General features: G+C 48.0%; 1 protein-coding gene across 1 annotated transcript in view; it reads left to right on the forward strand.

Annotated features, from left to right (window-relative positions):
• Positions 1-634: 634 nt before the first annotated feature.
• IGF2R (insulin like growth factor 2 receptor) overlaps positions 635-20,114 on the forward strand; it is a 96,031-nt gene continuing 76,551 nt past the window's right edge. Inside the window, exons 1-2 of the mRNA XM_072966129.1 lie at positions 635-966; positions 19,593-19,732. Of these exons, the coding sequence (XP_072822230.1) occupies positions 818-966; positions 19,593-19,732 (289 nt within the window). The 5' untranslated portion in view covers positions 635-817. The remainder of the gene's footprint in view (positions 967-19,592; positions 19,733-20,114) is intronic.

A 20,114-nucleotide genomic window follows, 5' to 3' on the forward strand; every position in this document is an offset into this window, starting at 1 on the left:
ACAGCAGAGGTTTAACAAAATATTTGAATAGAGGGATTAATAAAGCTTTGCTGAGTGGCACTCACTTGACAGTTACACTTTTTACCTCCTTTATATTTCAAGTCCCTACATTTGTGCCGCCTTCCTTATTGTGGGAAGCACATGCTTGGGAAATAACATTGCCACAGAAGGCTGTGAGAGGCTCTGCTGGGGAATAGTTGGAAAACTCCGCGCAGCGCCTCCGCAGGGCAAGAAAAGTAGGTTCCCCAAGCAGCACGGCTGTGCGTTCACGGTGGCATTCACAGCTCGGCACTTAAGTCTAAACCTTCTTTTTCCCCGCCCCCCGTATATCGGCCGAAAGTGGGAAACGGTGACTCCAAGTTGGGAAGCACCCACATCGCGACCCAGAGTGCGCGCTGGGAGAAACGGAGGCGGGGGCCGGGTCCCCGCGGTGACGGCCGCCGGGACACAGGCCCTCAAGCCGCACCTGCGCCCGCGCGCCCGCCGCGCCCGCCGCGCGCGGCTTCCTGCCCCGCGCGAGCGGCGCTCACGTGACCGGGCCTGGGCGGAGCCGGGCGGGCGGGGATCACCTGAACAAGGGAGTCATGTGAGCGGGGCGGGGGAGGGGGCGGTGCCGGGCAGTAGTCACGTGACCGGTTCCGGGGCCGCCGAGCCCAGACGAGCCGCGCGCCCCTTCGGCTCCAGCTCCGCTCCCGCTCCTCTCGCGCTCGTGTCTTCCTCCGTCTCCGCCCTGGCGGCTCAACCATGTCCCGGACGCGGCCCCCGGCAGCCGCGCGCCGCTAGCCCCGCGCTCGCCGCGCAGCCCGGCCCCGACGCGATGGGGGCCGCCGCCGGCCGGAGCGCCCACCTGGGGTCGGCACTCGCCGGCCGCCCGCGGGGCTCCCTGCTCCTGCTGCAGCTGCTGCTTCTGGTCTGGGCCGCCGGGGCCGCGGGGACCCAGGGCGCCGAGTTTCCAGAGCTGTGCAGGTGGGTGGCTCGCCAGGACGCAGTCTTCGCTCCCGGTGCCCTGGAGCGCGGCAGGCGGGGTAGGGGGCCGGGGGCCCTGGGAGGAGGGGCGGGGGTCTCCGAGTCGCCACTGGTCCGCCCTCCCCCGAGGGAAAGTTGCCCGCGTAGTGGCGAAGGGTGAGAGATTGGGGGTCGTGCGCGCTGGTCGGGGGCGCGGGGGACCGGGCGTCCTGGCACTGGCCGGGGTCCGCCGCCGGGCCACTTGTGGCTGTCAACTAAGTCCAGGGCGGCTTTGTGTGCGAGCGGCCGGCCGCCGCGACCCGCCCGGTGACATACTGCGGGCAGCCTCACGCCCAGCGCCTGCCCTCTCTCAGCGGTGCGCCTGCGAAAGTTGGAGGACGCAGGAACTACAGCTTTGCTTTGTTCCCACTCCACGTTTTCCTCAAAGTTCCAGCAGCGGGGCTTTGGAAGGGCCCCTTAGTGTGGAAAGACTCATCCTCACGGATGACCATGGAGTTGGGGGGTTTGGGTTTCATTTGCTGATTGATTTCCTCCATGTGGGTTTTCCATTTTCACTTTGAAGTAGCTTTTTTGCAGAAGGTGACTTTTTCTTTTTCTTTTTGGATGGGGGGAGTGGAGGGAGGTCATCCAGTATTGGTTTTCAATTCTTCACCCTTCACTTCTCCAAGCCTAACTTCCTGTCTGGTTGCTCACATGATGTCATTGTCTCCGGGTGGACTATTCTAGTGGAGTCTTGCTCTGGGAACCATGATTGTATCATCACTCGTCCCAGTAAGGGCTGTGAGGGTCCTGCCGTCTCTGGAAGTCCCCGGGTTGGGGAATTACCAATTCTGAGAATTTTCTGACCAACCTTCTCTGGACTGTTCGGGATGATGGAAAATCCAGCTTGTATTTATTTTTAAAATTTCGGTTAAAAAAAAAGATGAAAAGTTCTGAAAGACTAGTGAACAGTCAGCAGTAACCCCTGGTGCTAGCAAGTTACTTCTCAGGATGAAGTTTAGCGCAGTCTGAGCTGAATTTTGAGTTTGTGTTGGGGTTTTTGGGTTCTTACTCTTTCCTTGCATCAGAGATGGGCATATTAGCACCCCTGAGTTCAGACCTTGCAGAAATTGTTATTCTGAGGAGAGGGAGGCTGAACTCACAATGGAACGGAAAAGGCCCATATTCTTCCTTTTCCCTTTCTTGGAAAGGGGTAGGAGGGCAGGATACTGCTCATTAGTTTATAGGCCAGTTAGCTGCCGTGAGATACATAGTTACTTACATAAGCCCCCTGTTAAGAGAAAGAAGGGCCGCAACTAACACAAGGTCAAACTGCAAGTGACCTTTAATGGAGGAACTCTTGGAATAATGGCCGCTGTGACCAAACGCATCTGTGAGAAATTCACTCAGCTGGGCCAGTGGTGTTGAAGTCTTGGTGGTGTTAGCAAATTGAGATTCATTTCTTAATAGTTAAGGTTAAAGTTGGCCTCAAGGCCAGACCCTTTCTCTGTGGCTGCTCGAGGAGGCCCTCAGTTTTGTGTTAGGGGTTGTCATCACAGCGCCTGGAACTTGGTTCATGAACTTCATCTCAAGGTTGAATGCGGCCTCTTGGTCCAGTAGGAAATGGCCGTTGTGTGTATAAGCACGTCCTCCTCATGGTCACGTGCGGGCATAACTTAGCAAATGCTAGACAGTCTTCCGAGGGGGATATGCATTTAGTGTGTGCCCTCTGTGGTCTTAGGACAGTGTTAGACTTGGTGTGTGTTCTTTCTGCCAGCTTTCCTCAGAACTGCAGTCCCCAGCCAGTTCACAGCTGGGCCTGTGCACATTTCTTTCCCATTATTGCTCTGTGGTTTCGCACTGAGACTTCTCCAGAGCCACTTTTAATCTCTCTTTTAAACCCACTACCTGCAAAGTGAAATTCTTTGTTACTGTTTCAAGTGGATACCTTGCCTTAAGTTCTTAAGACCTTTTTTTTTTTTTCTGGGGGCGGGGGTGTTAAAAAATCTGTGTACTTAAATGAGATAACACTGGTTAAAAGTTCCTTAACTCTAGCATGTATTTGAATGGGATTGCGAGCTGATCATTTTTTAAAATCCAGTATGAAAAATTGTGCCAAGCAGCACCAAAACAGGATGTGTTAAACTGCCTTCTCACTGTCTCCCTGGCGTCCGTTTGTAAGTAACTCCCCCAGGTCTCCCTGGGAGTACGACAGGTCGACTTCTGCTGTGACTGTGCAGCTTGCCTAGATGGCAGTCCCCGGTAGACACAAGGTCACATTCTGATTGTTTATAAATTGGTTGCTCATAACTAGGAACACATTTTTCCATTGAAGACCCTCCTGTTCATTGTGGTTTGGTGCCTGGGACAGTTTCCAGACACCCATCACCTCAGCCGTGGGACTGGACTGCCCAGACACCATACAGCTTCAGCCAGAGGGCCCTGGGAGCACATTCTCATGGTCACTGGACGGGGGAGAGGATTTCCAGGGAAACAACCTCTCCTCCCCGAGCCCAGCTCTCTAGAACCCGGGAGTGCTCCTTTCTCCTGCAGCCCCTTAGGACCAGCAGGAGGGAGGTCCAGGCCTGCTTCCGGGGAGCCGGCAGGGCCTCTGTGAGCCCTCGGTGGAGGCAAAGCTTCGGGGTGAGCTGCGGCTCTGACCACTCCGGGGGTAGGGGTGGTGGGCAGAGGTGCCGTCCTTGGTGCAGTTAGTTATTGAGGGGGATGGAGGAAACGGCCGGGCAAATAGTTCAGCAGCAGTTTAACACATTTGTGCCCACGGAAGAGCAGGTCTCTGCGAGTGGAGCGCTGAAAAGCAAGGACAAAGGCAAGTTTCCCAGAGTGCATGTGGCTCTCCCAGCACTTTAGGTAAGTTGCTACTTGTTCTTTGGAGAGCCTCAGTCGTGTGTTTCTGAAGCTTCACGAGGATCGCTGCCCCTGTGCTGCGGAAGAAGTTGGTGATTCTTAGTCTCTCAGCGCTTTCTTGGGAGGTGGTGCGTAGTAGAAAGCACTGGATTCCAGAGGCCAGTGGGACTGGTTGAGGTCCTGGGGCCCAAAGGAGTGTCATGGTGGTGAGGGACATCCAAAGGTCAGTGGGACAGGACCTGCGAGAACAAAGGCAAGGCAGAGAACCAGGCCATGCAGAGTCACCAAAAGTGACCAAAGGCCCTCCACTTGTCCACAGCTTTACTCTTGACTGAGTGACTTACACTTTGTAAAAGGCCATCTTACATATTTATGTAATAGGTGAGTTTCCATCCTTTTTTTAGGTGTTAATAACATTCTTAATGAGTGAGGTCTTAACAGTTTGTCCTGGTTATAAAATAACACACTGGGCTGGCTTGATTTAGGTAGTTAAGTACTTTAACATTTTTTCAGAACAGTTGTATAAATACTGGAAAGTTTTTTATTATATTGAGGACAAGAGAATAATGAAGCCAACTGGGAGATGAGGTTGGTTTAGTTGCTGTCTCTAAGGAGATTCCACCCCCAACCCTGTGATTTTTTTTTTTTCCCCTGAGGAACAGTGCTTAATATGCCTAATTTGAGCCACATGTTGAACCTGGACCACATCCATTTGTGTGTATAGATTTCTTGCAACAATAAGTATGTGTAGCCCAAGATTGTTAATTATGGGCGCATTAGACTATGTGCTTTAATTCTAAGAACAGCATCCTGACAAAGTCCCAGGAAATGAATTCCTGATTGGGTTTCATATCTTTTATCGGTCTTTCACAGAGGGATTTTTGAAGGATGAGGTTGAGGAAAATGGTTTAGATGTCTTGCCTTTCTTTTGATCCTGGCATATTAAAACTGTTGTGCTGGGCAGAGGAAATTCACGAGGGTCACCGAACTGGGGCTGGTGCAGAAAGTAGCTCGTGGCTTTGGAGATACTGTTTTCTTTCTTTTTGTATTTTTTTTGTTCCCAGCCCTGAGACCTTTGGCAGTGCCCCCACTGGTCATGGATAAGGTGGTATGAGGAGGTGGAGGTGGTTAGATTGTCCACCTATGGGTCCTTTGTGTTTTCCTCAGAGCTGACTCCTGACCAGTGAGGGACAGAGGCCTGAATTCATGCTAACGGTGTCTCCTCACCTTTACTCCTGGCAAGGTGACACAGGGTTCATTTATTCTCCAGGTACTCTTTAGGCATTTCTTAAGCAGAGGGGAAAACTGGGAGAGGCCAGAGCTGGAATGGAGACACCACAAAGTGAACAGCACACTGGGATCCGGGAGACTGCTGGCCACCACTGCTCTCCCCAGGGGGCCGCAACACTGAACAGCATCCCAATTTTAGATAATGTGTAATCTTAGTTTTGATTTTTGCTAATTTTTGCTAATTTTAAATAATGTATAAGCTTACTTTTGAGTTTCTGTTTGATCCAAGACTACTCTAGATGTTACTAGTTTTTGGCTACTTATTACCAAAGCTATTGTGAATATTTGGTTAAGATTTTGTGTGGACATATGCTTTTTTATTTTTATTTGTTCGATAAGCACCTAGGAGTGGGGTTGGTCAATGAATGGGGAGTGAGTGGTAACTTCATGGGAGCTGTCGAACTGTATTCGGAAGCGGTTGTCCACTCTGATGTCCCACCAGCAGTATGAGAGGTCAAGTTCTACATCCTCGTTGATAGTGATCTTACCAGTATTTTAGCTGTAGCCCTCGTAGTGGGTTTGTCTTGGTATCCCAGTGTGGTTTTAGTTTTCACGTCCCTGCTGACTCATGGTGTTGAACATCTTTTCTTGAATTTATTGGGGTGCCTAATGGTGTTGAACAGTTTTCATGTGCTCATCGCCCATTTGGATCTTTTGTTGTGATTCTTAAAAAAATTTTTTGCCCCTCATCCGTTAACACTTTTTTGGGGATCATCTTCGTGAATTTTAAGAGTTCTTATGTGTTCTTAGTCAAGCCCTTTCTTGGGTATGTAAGATATGTATTTTCCCCCAGTCTTTGGCTTGCTTTTTTATTTTCTTAATATGTCCTTTAAAGAACAGATATTTTTAAGTTTCAATGAACTTGAATTCATCTTTTTTTTTTTTAATGGTTTGTGTTTTTTTTTGTAGCCTAAGAAATCTGTGCCTATCCCAGGGTTTTTCAGCCTCAGCAGTACTGACATTTGGCCTGAATAAATCTTTGTTGTGGGGCTGTCCTGTGCGTTGTGGGGTGTGAAGCAGCACCCCTGGCTGCTTCTACCCTTTAGATACCAGGAGCGCATCTCCCTGCCCCCCATCAGTTGTAACAAACAAAGATGTCTTCAGGTATTTTAAGTGATCCCTGTGGGGCACAGTTACCTCCAGTTGAGACCCACGCTGAGGTCAGAAATTTTTCTCCTGTTTTTGTTTCTAGAAGTTTCACAGTTTTAACTTTATGTTTAACCCTATGATCAATTCTGCAAGTTAATTTTTATGTGTCCTGTGAGGAAAGGGTGAAAGGTCCCCCCCCATTAACATACCTATTCCTGTTTATTAGTGTTTTATGTAGGGGGCTTACGACTGTTTTTAAGTGAGCTCAGGCTGTAATTTTCTTTGCTGTACTATTCTTGGCTGAATTTTTTTTTCAATTTTTATTTTAAAAAATTCTCATTTAAGCCACTTTTTTTTTTAATGAAGATACCGGACCTCATGTATGCTAAGCACATGCTCTCCCACTGAGCTATACCCACTCATCTTGGCTGAGTTTAGTATGAAGAATGTTTGCTTTGTGGAAAGAGCTAGTTAGCTTTTACTATTTTATATTCAGTGGAACAGTTTTGTGTAGGATGGACAATTGCTCTTCCTTAAATTTTGGTGGAATGCATTAGTAAAACTATCTGGGCCTGGTGCCTTTGTGGAGTTAAATTGTAGTGGAAGAGGAGTTTTACTTATGGTTCCAGTTTCATTTACTTTATTTTGAATAAATTTGATTTATTTTGAATGAATACATTTGATTTAGTACTTTTTCTTGAGTCAATTTTGGTAATCTGTTTTTTCCCAGGAAATTGTCATTTTAATTACATACTCATGTATGAATGTGTAGCAAGCTACTTTTATGCTTTGGGAAATACTTCTTTTATTTGTAGGTAAATTAAAAAACATTCCTGATGTTTATTTCCTTTTTTCCTCCTTAATCATATTTATTAAAATTTTATTTACTTTTTTTTTAGCGTTTCAAAAGAACTGGCATTTTGTTTTATTCATCATCTCTGTCACTGTTGATTTTTGATTTGATTAATTTCTGCTCTTTATTGCTAACTTCTCCCTCATTTTTCTTTTTCTAGTTTGAGTTGAGAGCTTAGATCTTTTATTTTAAATCTTAACACAACTAAGAGATGAATTTAAGGCAGTGTGTTTCTTTGTCCTGAGTACTGCACTACTCAAAAATTTTGATACATAGCTTTTTCGCCCTTCAGTTCTAAATATTTCCTTCTTGTACCCAAAAGTTCTATTTCAACTTCCTTGACCCACTAATTCTTTAAAATCTTTTCCCCCGTTAAGTGGATTTTTCCCTCATTGTGGGCAGTAAATGTGGTGAAACTTACTGGCATTTCCCTTGTGGCTTAGCACCTAGTCAAGTTGGGAGTGTTCTTTGTGTTCAGAAAAAATGTTCTCTGTTTGGGTCAACGTTCCATGAATTGTGCTGTTCAGCTTTTCTTTATCCTAACTTATTTTGTCCTGCTTGGCTTGTCTTTTATACTTTGTATCTGGCTACCACCTTGGGCAGGGTTGCAGAAGAATGTCTCTGTCCTGTCTCCTAGCTTAGGAGTTCTCCTGCTGTTCATAAGCTCTTCAACTTTTTTTTTTTTTAATTTTGCCAAGGTCTGTGGTTGATGTGTATTCACAGCTGCCTGTTCTTTCTTCATGGATGTCACAGCTTTCATCGTCCCTTGGAAGATGTGCTGTAAAGTTCTGCTCTGGTTGCTCTATTAATTCTCTTTCCTTGGGCCCAGTTCCTTTGTTGGCATTTGTCATCTCATTTTCATGGTGTTGGTGCCCTGGTGACGACTGGTGACTCTGGACTGTGCTCTTTGCAGTCGATCTCCTCTGGGACATTTTTTGCCTCTCTTTGTGCAGCTGTGCAGGAAAGAGCTGAAAGCAGTTGTTGGAGCTCGGCTGTAAATTGTTTGGGGGGAGACCGGGGGATGGGCAGGGCGTTCCTTTGGCTGGTGTGTCTCTGTGGCTGGTCTTAGGTGCTTTTCTGTCCTCCCGAGTATCACTCCCAGCCCTGTTCCTGCTCCGAGACAGCTGCTAAGCCCCTGTTGATTGCGATTGGCAGAGTACAGCGTGTTCTGCCTGCAGCTGGAGGCAGGAGAGCTGGATTATTGAGTTGGCTGTGGCAAATCGCATCTTTTCTCCGGATCTGTTTCCTCCCCAGGAGAGGTGGGAGTGGAGTTCTGGAAGACCCTGTCCTGCTTTTGAATCTGCACTCCTCCTTCCTCAGTAAGGCCTCAGGCCACTTACTGCTCTGCTGAGGTTTTAGAATTTCTCTTTCTGTCAGTGCAGGGTGCTCTCATGTTTTTAGGGTGGTATGAGAATCAGAGTGTGTAAGTGCCTGCCCATCCTCAGTGTTTCTAAGTGGCGGTGGTGGCAGTGATTGCTTTCTATGTATAAGTTAGAGTCTGCATTAGGTCAGTGGTATTTTTAGCCTGTTACTCTGCACCCCCCGGGTTCTCCACTGGGGCCTAGGAGTTTCAGCCTCAAGCAGAGGGCATGTCTTCTTTATGTTCTATACAGTGGCACTCCACCATAAGAGTCCTTTTGCGAAAGAAATGTTTCCATCATGTAAAAAAGTTTTAAAGCCACCGGACTAAGTGATTCTCAGGGTCCACTTTGCATCTAGCGTGCTGCGGTTCTGCGGTAATGTATCCTTCAGGCTCCCTGCAGCTCTGAGTGGCAGATAGCCTCACCCCAGGAGGAGCTGCATGGTAGGAGGTGTGGGCTCCGCGAGGGTGCCAGGTGCCACGTGTCGGGCCGGCCCTGGGCCCCTTCCTGCTGTTCTCTTGGCATCGCCCTCCTTCCTGTGGCAGCTGCAGTGGTCCACCGTCCGGGGAAGAGGAGAGAGCCTCCTTGTTCATCTTTTGTCGGGGTCACGAAGCCCCAGAGGACTGAGACCGCACTAGGCTTCCCTGGAGGGGGCGGAGGCCGGATTCCAGGGGCCTGTTATGGGTGGGGGCTGGGACAGGAATGCGGCCCCATGGGGTGGGTGTGGGAGCGCCGGGTAAGCTCCACTCTGCCTACAACTTAGAAAACAGCTGCCCCCGGCGGGGTTTTGAGGTGCCCAAAGCCGCGCGTCACCAGCCTATTTCTGTCTCCGTGTTCAGCAGCTGGGGCTGGGGTGGGGGGTGGGGGTGGAGCAGGTCGGGTGCATCCTGCGCAGCAGCGGGGTGCGGGGCTGGGAGCCCAGCCCCGCCAGTTCCCCTGAGCATGAGATTTGCCCTTCAGATCGGCCAGAGACCTTTGGTGGGAGTTTTCTGTTGCCTTTTGTGTTGCTTTCAGATCCCCCGGAGCAGCCGTCCTTCCATAAACATATGGGGGCAGCTTCCCCCGGGGTGGGAAGCAGATTCCTGCAAGGGTCACCGTTCACCGGGGGCCCGGGGAGCGATAGGAAGTCAGAGAGATTGTGACAGTATCAGTTTTAGTTCTGTTTTGGGATATGAAGGGGCCAGGGGAAGACTGAGGAATGTGGAAATAGCGAAAAGTGGCCTCTCCGGGTGGGCGGCCTGGGAGGGCAGTTTAGGAGCCGTCATTCCCATCTGAGCCTTGGCACTTTGGGGTTGTAAATACTCTCCGCGCATCCGTGTGTGCTGTAATAAAGCATGCGGAGCGGGAGTGCGCGCAGGGAGCTCACCCAGGAGGAGCTTGACCACTGGATTTTGATTGTGTGTAAAATTAGTTCATTGCCATGTTTGAATATCTCTGTTCTCAAACCAGTTATACACTAAAAAAAAAAATTTTTTTTTAATGGAGCTACTGGGGATGGAACCCAGGACCTCATTCATGCTGAGTATGCGCCCTACCACTGAGCCATTCCCAGTCCCTCAGTTACACATTTTAAAACATTGTTTTGTACTGAAAACAGCTCCCCAGCCCTCCCTGCTCCTTGCCTGTGGTCTGCAAATAGAAACCCAAACCGCCAGCATGGAAGGGCTGAAGAACTGGGTTCCTAGAACTGACAGGGGTGCGTCTCCACTGAGTCACCCTCTTTGTTCCTCCGAGGCTGCTCCACCTGCTGTTGGCCGTCGAAGTGTTACTCACCACAGACAAAGTGAGAAGCCAGTGCGGCTCTCTCTTCTGCCTTTTTAGAGTTGATCTTTTAGAGGAGGCGTGTGAGTTGGTGGCTTTGGTTGACATACTGAGGCTGGGAAGAGGAGCAGTAGGGCGGTGCTGTTTTGTACAGGGTGCACCGTCCCAGGGTCTTCCTGGAGGCAGAGACCATGAAGGAAGTGAGGGCATCACCTGTACATCTAACTGGGGAAAGAGTGTTTGAGGCAGAGGGACCCATGGGTCAGATGCTCTGGCAGGAAGCAAGACTGGGAAGTGGTACAGGGGCCGCTGTGGCCGCAGAGGCGTGAGCCAGGGAGAGGGTGGTTGGAGAATTATCTAGTAATGACTCTGGCTTTAATTCTGAAGGAGCCTGGGAGGATTTTAAGCAGAGGAGTGACCTCGGGTGGGGATGGCCTGAGGGAGGATGCTTTCAATTGTGGGAAGCACCCTGACTAGGTCAGGAGTTACAACAGATTGAACCAGGGTTGTGGCAGTGGGTCTGGTGAAAAGTGACCTGATTCTGGGTATTTTAAATATGGAGCTGATAGGATTTGTTGATGACTGGATTTGGGATGTAAGGAGAGAAAGAAGAGAAAGCATGGCTCTCAGCTTTTTGGTCCGAGCAGTTGAAAGGATGGAGTTGCCGTTTTCAAAGACGGGGAGGCTTGTGGGAAGAACAAGTCTAGGGGGACCTGGAGAGACTGGGTGGGGGTTGTGCCTGTTGGAGGTCATTCAGTGGAAGTGCCGGGGCGGGGCGGGCCGGGGTGGGAGGTCGTTGCCGGTCCTTTAGGTGAACGCATAAGGTGATAGCTGACGTGACAGTGGCCCTGCGCTTCCTGTTCCCAGCTGGGTGTTAGCTTTTCTGCGCCGTAAGTGCCAGTCTGATATTTGACCCCAGCACCTTCAAAGCAGAGACTTTCCTCTCATGTCAACCTCACTGGCCTTTGTGAAGAACTCGCACTCAGTAGCGGCCTCGTTATTAACATCATGGACTCAGCCGAGCTGACTCGGAAGGCAGACCTTCTCATGCAGTGAGGGCTCTGAAGGAAGGGTACTGGGTCTGGGAGGGTTTTGGGGACTTTGGGGATGACCTGTTAGGGGACTGAGCATTAAGGTTTGATTTCTGTGCTGTAGGCGGGGTTGATGTCAAAGGCAGTTGAATTCAGACATCTGTATAATTAAGAAGGAGGTTTAGCTTGTAATTCAACCTGTTTTTAAGCATTCGAGGGACAAAGGATGAGAGCATCCAGATTTTAAAAAGGGCCTCACAGAGCAGGGTTTCAGGTTGAAATCCTGGCCTGCATCCTGATACCACAGACTCGATCTGAGTGAAAAATGCAGCAGGTGCAGCAGAGGCGGACAGGCCGGTCCTTCGTGGTAGGATCTGGTGCGGAGGGTGCTTGCCGAGTTACCGAGAGTTCAGTTCTAGCTTGCGCTGCAGCGACACCTCTTTAGGGAGAGTGTGTCCTGTCCTTTCCCACATGTTTCAGGGCCATCAGGCCTCTGTTCTGGTGAGCTAATGGCTACATGGCAGGCTCAGGTGCGCTTGAGTGCCTGTCCTGTCCCAAGATGTGGCAGGAGGAGCTGGTGTGTGAGTGTGTGTCCTGAGCCCCTGGTGTCTGTCTTGAACTCCGTGAGCTCCGTGGAGAGGGTCCCCCAAACACGGGGCCCCCTCCCTTTCTCTTTCCTCTCCAGGTCCAGGCAGTGTCATGTGGCAATCCTTTAGGAAGGACTTAACCTTACCTTTTTTGTAAACTCGGGTTTTAGGCAGTCTGAGTCCTGCTGCTGACCCACACGAGAGCTTAGATCCTAGTCTCTCAGAAGCTGCATGTTCCCCGTCTGGATTTTCCTCATGGGGGCTGTGGGGTCGCTCACCTCTGTAGACTGGGGAGGTGGGGCTCAGAGAGCTTAGGTGTATCCCCCGGCGCTGGTGGGGGTGGGGCAGGATTCAGGGCCAGGCACCTTTTGGGGTGCCCCACTCTCCATTTCACAGGACCTCTGCCTATCAGTCACGATGCGGGTTTTGAAAGCATCCCTGCTGACTCCCTGGCACCTTGGCCTCTGATGCTGACTTAGAGCCTTGCTTCCAGTGGCTCCTTCTCCAGACAACTGGCTTCCTGCGTAACTGCCCGGGAAAACCAAAGACTAATGTCTGGCATTTCCTTGTTTTTTTTTTTTTTTTTTCAGGCCCCATATCTTTGTCCACAGCTTTGTGGGTTTGCTAGCATAGGAAGTGAAGTACTTCCTATATAAGCTTTTGGCTGTGTGGTGTCAGACTTCTGTGTCCCCGGCCTTCGGATCCGGGTGCAGATGTATCACGCCAGATCAGATTTTCCTCTTTTAGTGTCAGCAGCAGAAAGTTACTGACGGCAGCGGTTCCATTAGGCTCTTGACATCTCTGCTGCAAATGTCCATCTTGGAAACCCTGCCCCTCTCCGTGACCTCCTTTCTCCCTGTCACTTCCCACCCCCCACCCCCATTTTCCTATTTTAGGAGATTGTTCTAGATTTTTGTAGGTGCGTGGTCTGGAGGTATGAGCTGAGAAGCTATCTGATAGTGATAAGGGGCATTAGTGAGGCAAGTGTTTCCTGAATATTCCGTTCGAGGACTTGGATGCAGGCCCAGAGCAGAGAAGTCTCTTCTGGTGTTCAGGTCAGAAAGACATTGCATTCCCCTCATCCGCAGAGTTTTGAGTTCACTGCTTTCTCTGGATTCAGAAAAGCGCCCCTCTAGCCAGTGACCACGTTGTGTGAACTTAGCTCTTATATCACCAACTCGGGTCTTTTTTTTCCCTCCCAAAGGAAATCAAATTCTAGTTTCACACATGCTTATTAATTTTTATTACTGATTCCATCATGCCTCTATCCTGCTTTGTATACCGATGATTGCAGGCCAGTAATAAAGTGTTTAACAGCCATGTGACCATGACCATAACCCGAAGACTTGGAGGGAGTGAGGGAACTAAGGTATATTTCAAAAGAGTATGGCTGTGTGGCAATATGTGCGGAGTTCATGGAGCTGTTTTGTGTGGGAGGGAAGGAACTCAGTTTTCTAAGTTTTTTTTTCCTTTAAGCACTCGAGCATACCATGCATTTTATAATTGAACTTTCTATACTTCATTTTAGATGTTAGCTGCTTGAAAAATTTGAGAGAACCTCAAATTGTATTTTGCAAGCCATCGCCATTTGGCAGGCATGCAGTGGTGAATAGTCTATGAAAACTCGAGAGGTGTCACAGTCAGACGCCTGTGTCAGAGGGTTGAGAAGTACTGTCCGGTTTAGCCCTCTGGCTTTTTGTTTTGACTTCTCTCTTTCTCTTGGATGGACGTTTGTTCCCGTTTCAGTGGCGATGGCTCTGCGTTTCTCTTTGTGAAGCCCTCCGAACTCTAGGCAGCCGGTTGACCAGTTGGATTTGCTCTTTCCTGGCTGCCCCCAGTCTGGTTCAGTTTTGACTGGGATGAGCTCTCGGTGTGGCATTTGCCAGAGCAGTGTTGGCAAAGCAGAAGCGCCTTCCTGTCCCTGGGCTGGTTGGCAGTATGCTGCTTGTGGCCTTCCTGCTGATTGGTAATCTGCCACCACCGTTCAGGATATTATGAAATGTAAACCACATGCGGTTAAAATGGAACCTCTGTGCCACGAAACAGATGCAGACTGACAGCCGTCGTCCACTGTCATTTCAGCAGTAAACAGTGGGATTACAGTCAGGGGCAGAGGGTCTTAAACTTTTATGAACTACGGGAACCCCAGCCTGTGTCCTGAGCTTACATGGTGCACTAGTGAATTGTCCGTGTCCAGGGCGTATTTCAGTCACATAATTCACTTTAAAAATCAGAGATCACTTAAAGACATTTGCCGTGTGCGCGCCTTCTGTCCTCTCCCCGTCCCCTGCTGGCTTTGATGGTCTGATTGCAGGGTGCTTCCGAGTTCCTCATGACCCTCACTGTTGGACTCCTGGTTGACGTTTTTTGGAGGAGGCTTCCTGCTGAGCTAAGCAGTCATTTTAAGGGAGGGCATGAATCTGAGGTTAGGAACACAGAATAGGTGTGTTTCCTTCTTAGTGGAATCCTTAACCAGCCTGGATACAAAAGTGAGGTGAGTGCAGCCAGTGGGAAGGAGGGGGCCGAAGGAATTGATACTCTTTCCATGGAAACCTGTTGCGTGAGGGAAGAGAGCTTGCAGAAAGAAGGCAGTGCCTTTGGTGTTAGGCAATTCTGACTGTGCAAAAGAGAAAGCAGAACTGGACGGGAGTAAATAGCAGCAGAAGTTTATTTTTAAATTTAAAAAAATATTTTTTGTTTTTTGAGGTTTAAAACTTGGGGAGGAACTTGAGCTCCGAGAAGTGTATGATCTGTGATCAGCGTGACATGACGGAGCCTGGATCTTCCCAGAGGTCACGGCTTTTCCTCGGGGCCCTGCTCACAAGCACCCACTCCCTCCAGAATCCTACATGCCATACAGGATCTGTCATTTTAGGGGCATTTATTGTGACAAGAGTTAAACTCTAAAGTGTCATGGAATGGTTTGCCAGTTACAGTGTTGTGATTGAAACTAAACATTTTCTGAAGAGTGAAGAAAAACTTTAAAACATTGAAAATAAACGAGGCAGATTACCTGGCCCTTGGGGCTCCGCGGAGCCGGCCGTATTCCTGGCCGTGCCATTCCGCAGTTGTGTGATGTCGGACACGGGGGTCCATCTCTCTGAGCCTTGGAGTCCCTGACTCCCAAGCTGGGGAATCTGAGAGTTGAACTATGGCGTGAGGAGCTTGGGCAGCTCTGCCGAGTCGACGTCTGTGCCTGTGGTGAGCTGTGCTGTGACGCGTGCTCAGTCCACGGGCCGGCATCCTTCGCAGCCTGCCGGCGAATGGTGACTCTGTCCATATACATGCCTATATGTCATTGTTCTGGGAGGGAGGACGTTCCCGTCCAGAGTCACTGTGCAGTAGTGGAACCAGACAGCTAAGAAAAATTAGCATTGGGTGGTGGGAAACGCGAAGAGGGTTGCATCAGAGCTCTGGAACCAGCAGGGACCAGCCGGAGCGATCCGGGGCCCTACCTCGCGTACGTGTGTGTCTAGAACTGTCAGGTTTGCTTTGAAATGAATTTGGAGTTTTTAAGAGTAGGAGTGGGAGATTGGCTTCACTACATTTTACAGTCTGAAAAAATGAGGTCGAATGGGAAGGATTTTGCTTGCTTTTGCTGATTTTCAAGGCCAGGTTCTTGCACAGATGGTTATGTGTCCAGAAGAGTGTTTCTAACTGGGATTGGGCTGCCTCCCTGGAGGATATGAACTGAATGTTGCAAGACTGGGAAGTGAGCAGGGCTTCTCGGTGATGTTTCCCATTGACCACCTGCTTCCTTGGGCCTTTGTGGTTGTCCCTTTTCCATCCCCTTGTGTCCTGTCGTTTCCTGCAGATGGGACAGAGGATGGACTAGAACCATGGTGTCTTTTTAGAAGGCTTGACCTGATATGAGTGTCAGAGTTTCATGAAAATGCCTGCTGGGCTTTCATACGTATCCTGCTGCGGGAGATGCTTGTAGAGGAGATGTATTTAAAAGATTCGTGTGTGTGTGTGTGTGTGTGTGTGTGTGTGTGTGTGTGTAGAAGACTGCATTTCCACACAACTTGCAGCTATTTTTTTTCCATGATTTGTTTCATACTAAAAGTTTAAAATTTTAATATTGTAGCTTACTTTTTCTCTTTGGTCTAATGTGTTGGTCTCATTTTTTTTCCTGTCTGTTTCTGGGTTTTTTTTTTTTTTTTCCCTTCTCAAGTCTTTACTTGTGTAACCCGAAAAAGCTCAGTCTAGGATATAGACTTTTCTGTGAATCTCAGCTGCACCATCTCACTTGCTGGGCTATTAAATAAATCGTTGCTGGATGTCCTCATTTTGGCTGTACGTGTTCACTTCAGGTAGGGAGTTTTCTAGTGGACAAACTTCTGGACAAAAGATGATTATTCCTCAAAGATACCGTTAAATTTTATTTAGCCTATATACTTTTATTGTTTCTGAAGCCATTCTCTGGTTCCAGAATATAATCATGATGCTTTTAAACTTTAGCATAAATTTGAAGAGTAATTTCAGCCTAGGCCACTCTGGTAGTTTGGCCTTCAGTCTGGCAAGGAGTCTAGAATCATCTAGTTCCAAGCATGTAATTTTCTTAAAAAGTGCTACTGGATTATTTATGACTTTCAATTTTAATGACATCGTCCTTAACAGATATTTACTACAAGCAAAAAGTGTCTCTAGATGATAATTTAACCTAAATAGGGTGCAAAGCAGGATAGACAGTAGTTTTTGGAATGTGCTCCGGGAGTTTTCAGATAGATTATTTAAATCGAATGATTCTTCCTGAACTCCTAGTCGTGCAGGGCGCTAGGTGTGTTTGTTTTAAAGCAGACATGTGTCTGCTGGGGTCCAAGTGTTTCACATACTGATGGCTTGCAGGGCTGGTCCTTTTTTTTTTTTTTTTGTAAATCCTTTTGGGAGGAGGGAATGAGGTTTATTTATTTTTTAATGGAGGTACAGGGAATTGAACCCAGGACCTCGTGTGTGCTGAGCACGTGCTCTACCCTTCCCCCGCAGACCTTCATTTTTAAGGGAGGTGACCAAGGACTTTTCTCCAAAGTTTGGGTTTGGGAGTCTTGTTGAAGGTGCTACCCTGTGCTGAGTGGTGATTAAAGTAACCCCTGAGAAAAACCAGCACTCAAGTACTTTTGCCCTGTTACTCCTGTACCCCTTAACATTTTGATAAATCTTGACAAAAAGCGTATGTAAAATGCAAATAGAGGAAAGAAGCAGAACTGAGTAGAGCAACAGCTTTCTAGGAACCTTGATTTCCAGATAAGCAGGACAGCGTGTCCCCCATTTTACTCTTTTTCATCTCTTTTCTGCTCCACAAACACATTCTTTACTTAAATATCACCTTTGCCAAAAACAGCAGCCGATTTCTGTTTTCCAGAAAAGCATAACATTTTCGGGAACCATGTGGATTTCGTTAGGGTTGATTCCTACCAGTTGACTCATCCTGAAATGACACCTTCACATACCTTAACAGTGCCACTGCTTTACATCTGGCTTTAAATTTGAAGTCTGGTTTCCTGGAAAAACTTGGGGGTCCTGAGTAAGAGATTCACGATTTTCCTTAATTAACTGTAATTGATAGAAAAATTTACGAATACTCTGCAAATAAAAGCCACTAGCTTAAAATTTTAAGGAAAGATCCATAGCACCTTTGAGTGGCCTTTCTTTGCTTCAAGTACAAAATCAAAACTGCTTCCTTTAATTTGTGTGACCGGTGCCCCCATCTCCTGGACCTCACCTTCTGTTGGTCTCTTTTTCCACCTGGCTCCAGCCACAGCCCCTCCTTTCCTTTGCATCGTTGTGCTAAGTTTATTTCCACCTCAGGACTGCGAGATGGCTGAGCAGTCTGCTGGAATATCTTCCCACCGTGCCTCCCCCTGGGTTGCTCTTTTTGCCATTGAAGCCCCAGGGAGAATATGATCTCAGAAAATGTCCCCGACTGAAGTAGCTGCGTGTTTCCCACCTCGTTCCGCTGTTGTGTTTTTGTCAAAGCTCGCCTGTGTTTAGTAGGTGGAATTTTCCTGGGTATTTTTTTACCTGTTTAATTTCTGTCCTCCCCAGGAATCTACACTCGGGGGGCAGGGATTTTTCTGTCTGATCATTGTTTGGTCATTGCTGTGCTCCTCAGTAAATACTTAAGAAATAATCTGTGAGGCCAATGAGTAAAGGTTAGTGAAGGTCGAAAGAAACAGGCCTTGATGGATAGCTCTCTCGTGCTTGCTGTTAGTTGGGTCTCTTTCCCGGGCCGTGTAACTCCCCTGACTGTGGAGATAGCTCTAAGGTGTTCCTGATCAAGAAGCTGAGTTCAGTGGTAGCTGCTTGTGAGCCTGGCGTCACCCAAGGCCGGGCCCTTCACAAAGCACCCTGGCCAGTTTTTCAGGTTTCCAGGGGAGCGGTCCGCAGCCCTGCCTTGAGCGCTCCTGTGGGCCCTGGCAGGGGGAACTGATGGGTGCCCTGACCCGGGTTCAGGAGAATGCTCGCCTCTGCTGTTGGGGTGGGGTCCCTCCATTGCTGAAGAGCCCTCCAATGGGGCTCTTCCGGACACCTCTTCTGGGCAGGGAGGGGTGTGTTGCCCGGTGTTTTGTGCTGGGTCATCGCCCGACGCCCGGTGGAGGGGGGCTCTGGGAAGTGGACTGCTGCCTCTCCTGGGGTGCGTTCTCTCCTCGAGCTGGTGGTGCTGTCCATAAGCTCTGGATGCATACACGTGGTCTCAGGGTTTAGCAGTTTCAAGGTCTCATTCCCAAGCCCTCCACAATTCCAGGCTAGCCTAAGCAATTCTGATTTAATGTGTCTTCCTTTTTTTAAAACAGTAGTTGAATTAATGCATCTTTGCATTTTGCGAGAAACTTTTAATTTACTTTCCTCATTTCTTGTGTGCCCTTGCTGAGGAAATTTTACAAAATGGAGAAAACATTCTCCTTGGGAAGAGTGGAGAATTGGGAATAATTGTATGACGGGGCTGACGAAGCGTTATAGTTGACCCTTGAACAGTGTGGGTGTTACGAGTGCCGCGCCCCCACTCTCCCCCCACCCCGTCACAAATTCCCATGTAACTTTACAGTTTGCCCTCTGTGTCCACAGTTCCGCATCCGTGGCTTCAGCCAGTCGTGGTCATGTAGTACAGCAGCGCAGTACTTAATGGAAAAAAGTCACTTATTAGTTGACCCATGCATTTCAAACCCATGTTTTTCAAGGGTCAGCTGTATTTTTTCCCAAGTATACAGATTGATTCATGGCCAGTTGCTCAATATCTAATTTGCTGAAGGTTTGAGCGGACAGTTTTAATGCATGTAAAATGCTTGATATAGTGGATCAGCTAAAGTAAATGTTGTCTGATTTTGGATCAGGCAGTCAACTTCTGGCACTGCTTCATCTTGTAAAAGGTAAACCAGAAGTAGAACTGTCTTGCATGCCATACTTAGTTTTTAAATAAGACAGAGTTAAAAACAATCCTGTGGTTTTTCGGCATTCCAGTGTGGTTGGAAAGGTTATTTACTGTCTTACAGTTCAGCACGATTCTTGAGCAGTTACTTAGATATCTGAGTTGGTGTTCTTAAATTAATAGTAGAATTTTAAGTGTTTCAATGATCGTGGAGTTGTGAGGCTGTTTCAGAGCAGATTGAACCAGAGCGAAGTGGTATTTAGTGGTTTCTGCCCTGGCTTCTATTCAACTTAGCATAGTTCTACTTTAATATTTTCCACTAATGAAAGTGTGTCTTCTAGGTTATGGTAGTCTTAAGCAAATGTGACTTGAATGTGAAACTAGAGAGAAGTTTAATTATTGGCAGATAAGTGACAGTGACAAATTGTTTTTCTTCCTTTCTAGTTACACATGGGAAGCTGTTGATACTCAAAATAACAGGCTTTATAAAATCAGCATCTGTGGAAATATGAATATTGCCCAGTGTGGGTCATCCAGTGCTGTGTGTATGCACGACTTGAAGACAGACAGCTTTCGTTCTGTGGGTAAGTAAAACTCCCCTTAAATTATTGGGTGTGCAGGATCCCAATTTTGCAAAAATGACTCTGTATAACAGCCATCTATACAACTATATATGCTTATAATACATCATATACATTTTCTGTTTTATAGTGATTAAAAGTGGTAAAAAATTTAAATGTCCAGTATGAGATCAGATTCGGTTACTCCCATCTAGTGGATACTCTGCAGTCAATCATTATGAAGAATAATGTGCATTTGTGTTTATAGATGTAGAAGGTGGTTCCTATGTGGCTCTGCTTTCTCATGTTTTTCTTAAAACTTTGTCTTTACTTTTCTCCCTCCTTCATCCCATTTCCTCTGGTGCCCTCTTCCTCCTATCTGTCTTCTTTCTCTTGTGTTTGATTC

This window comes from Vicugna pacos, chromosome 8 (assembly GCF_048564905.1).
Source record: "Vicugna pacos chromosome 8, VicPac4, whole genome shotgun sequence".
NCBI lineage: Eukaryota > Metazoa > Chordata > Mammalia > Artiodactyla > Camelidae > Vicugna > Vicugna pacos.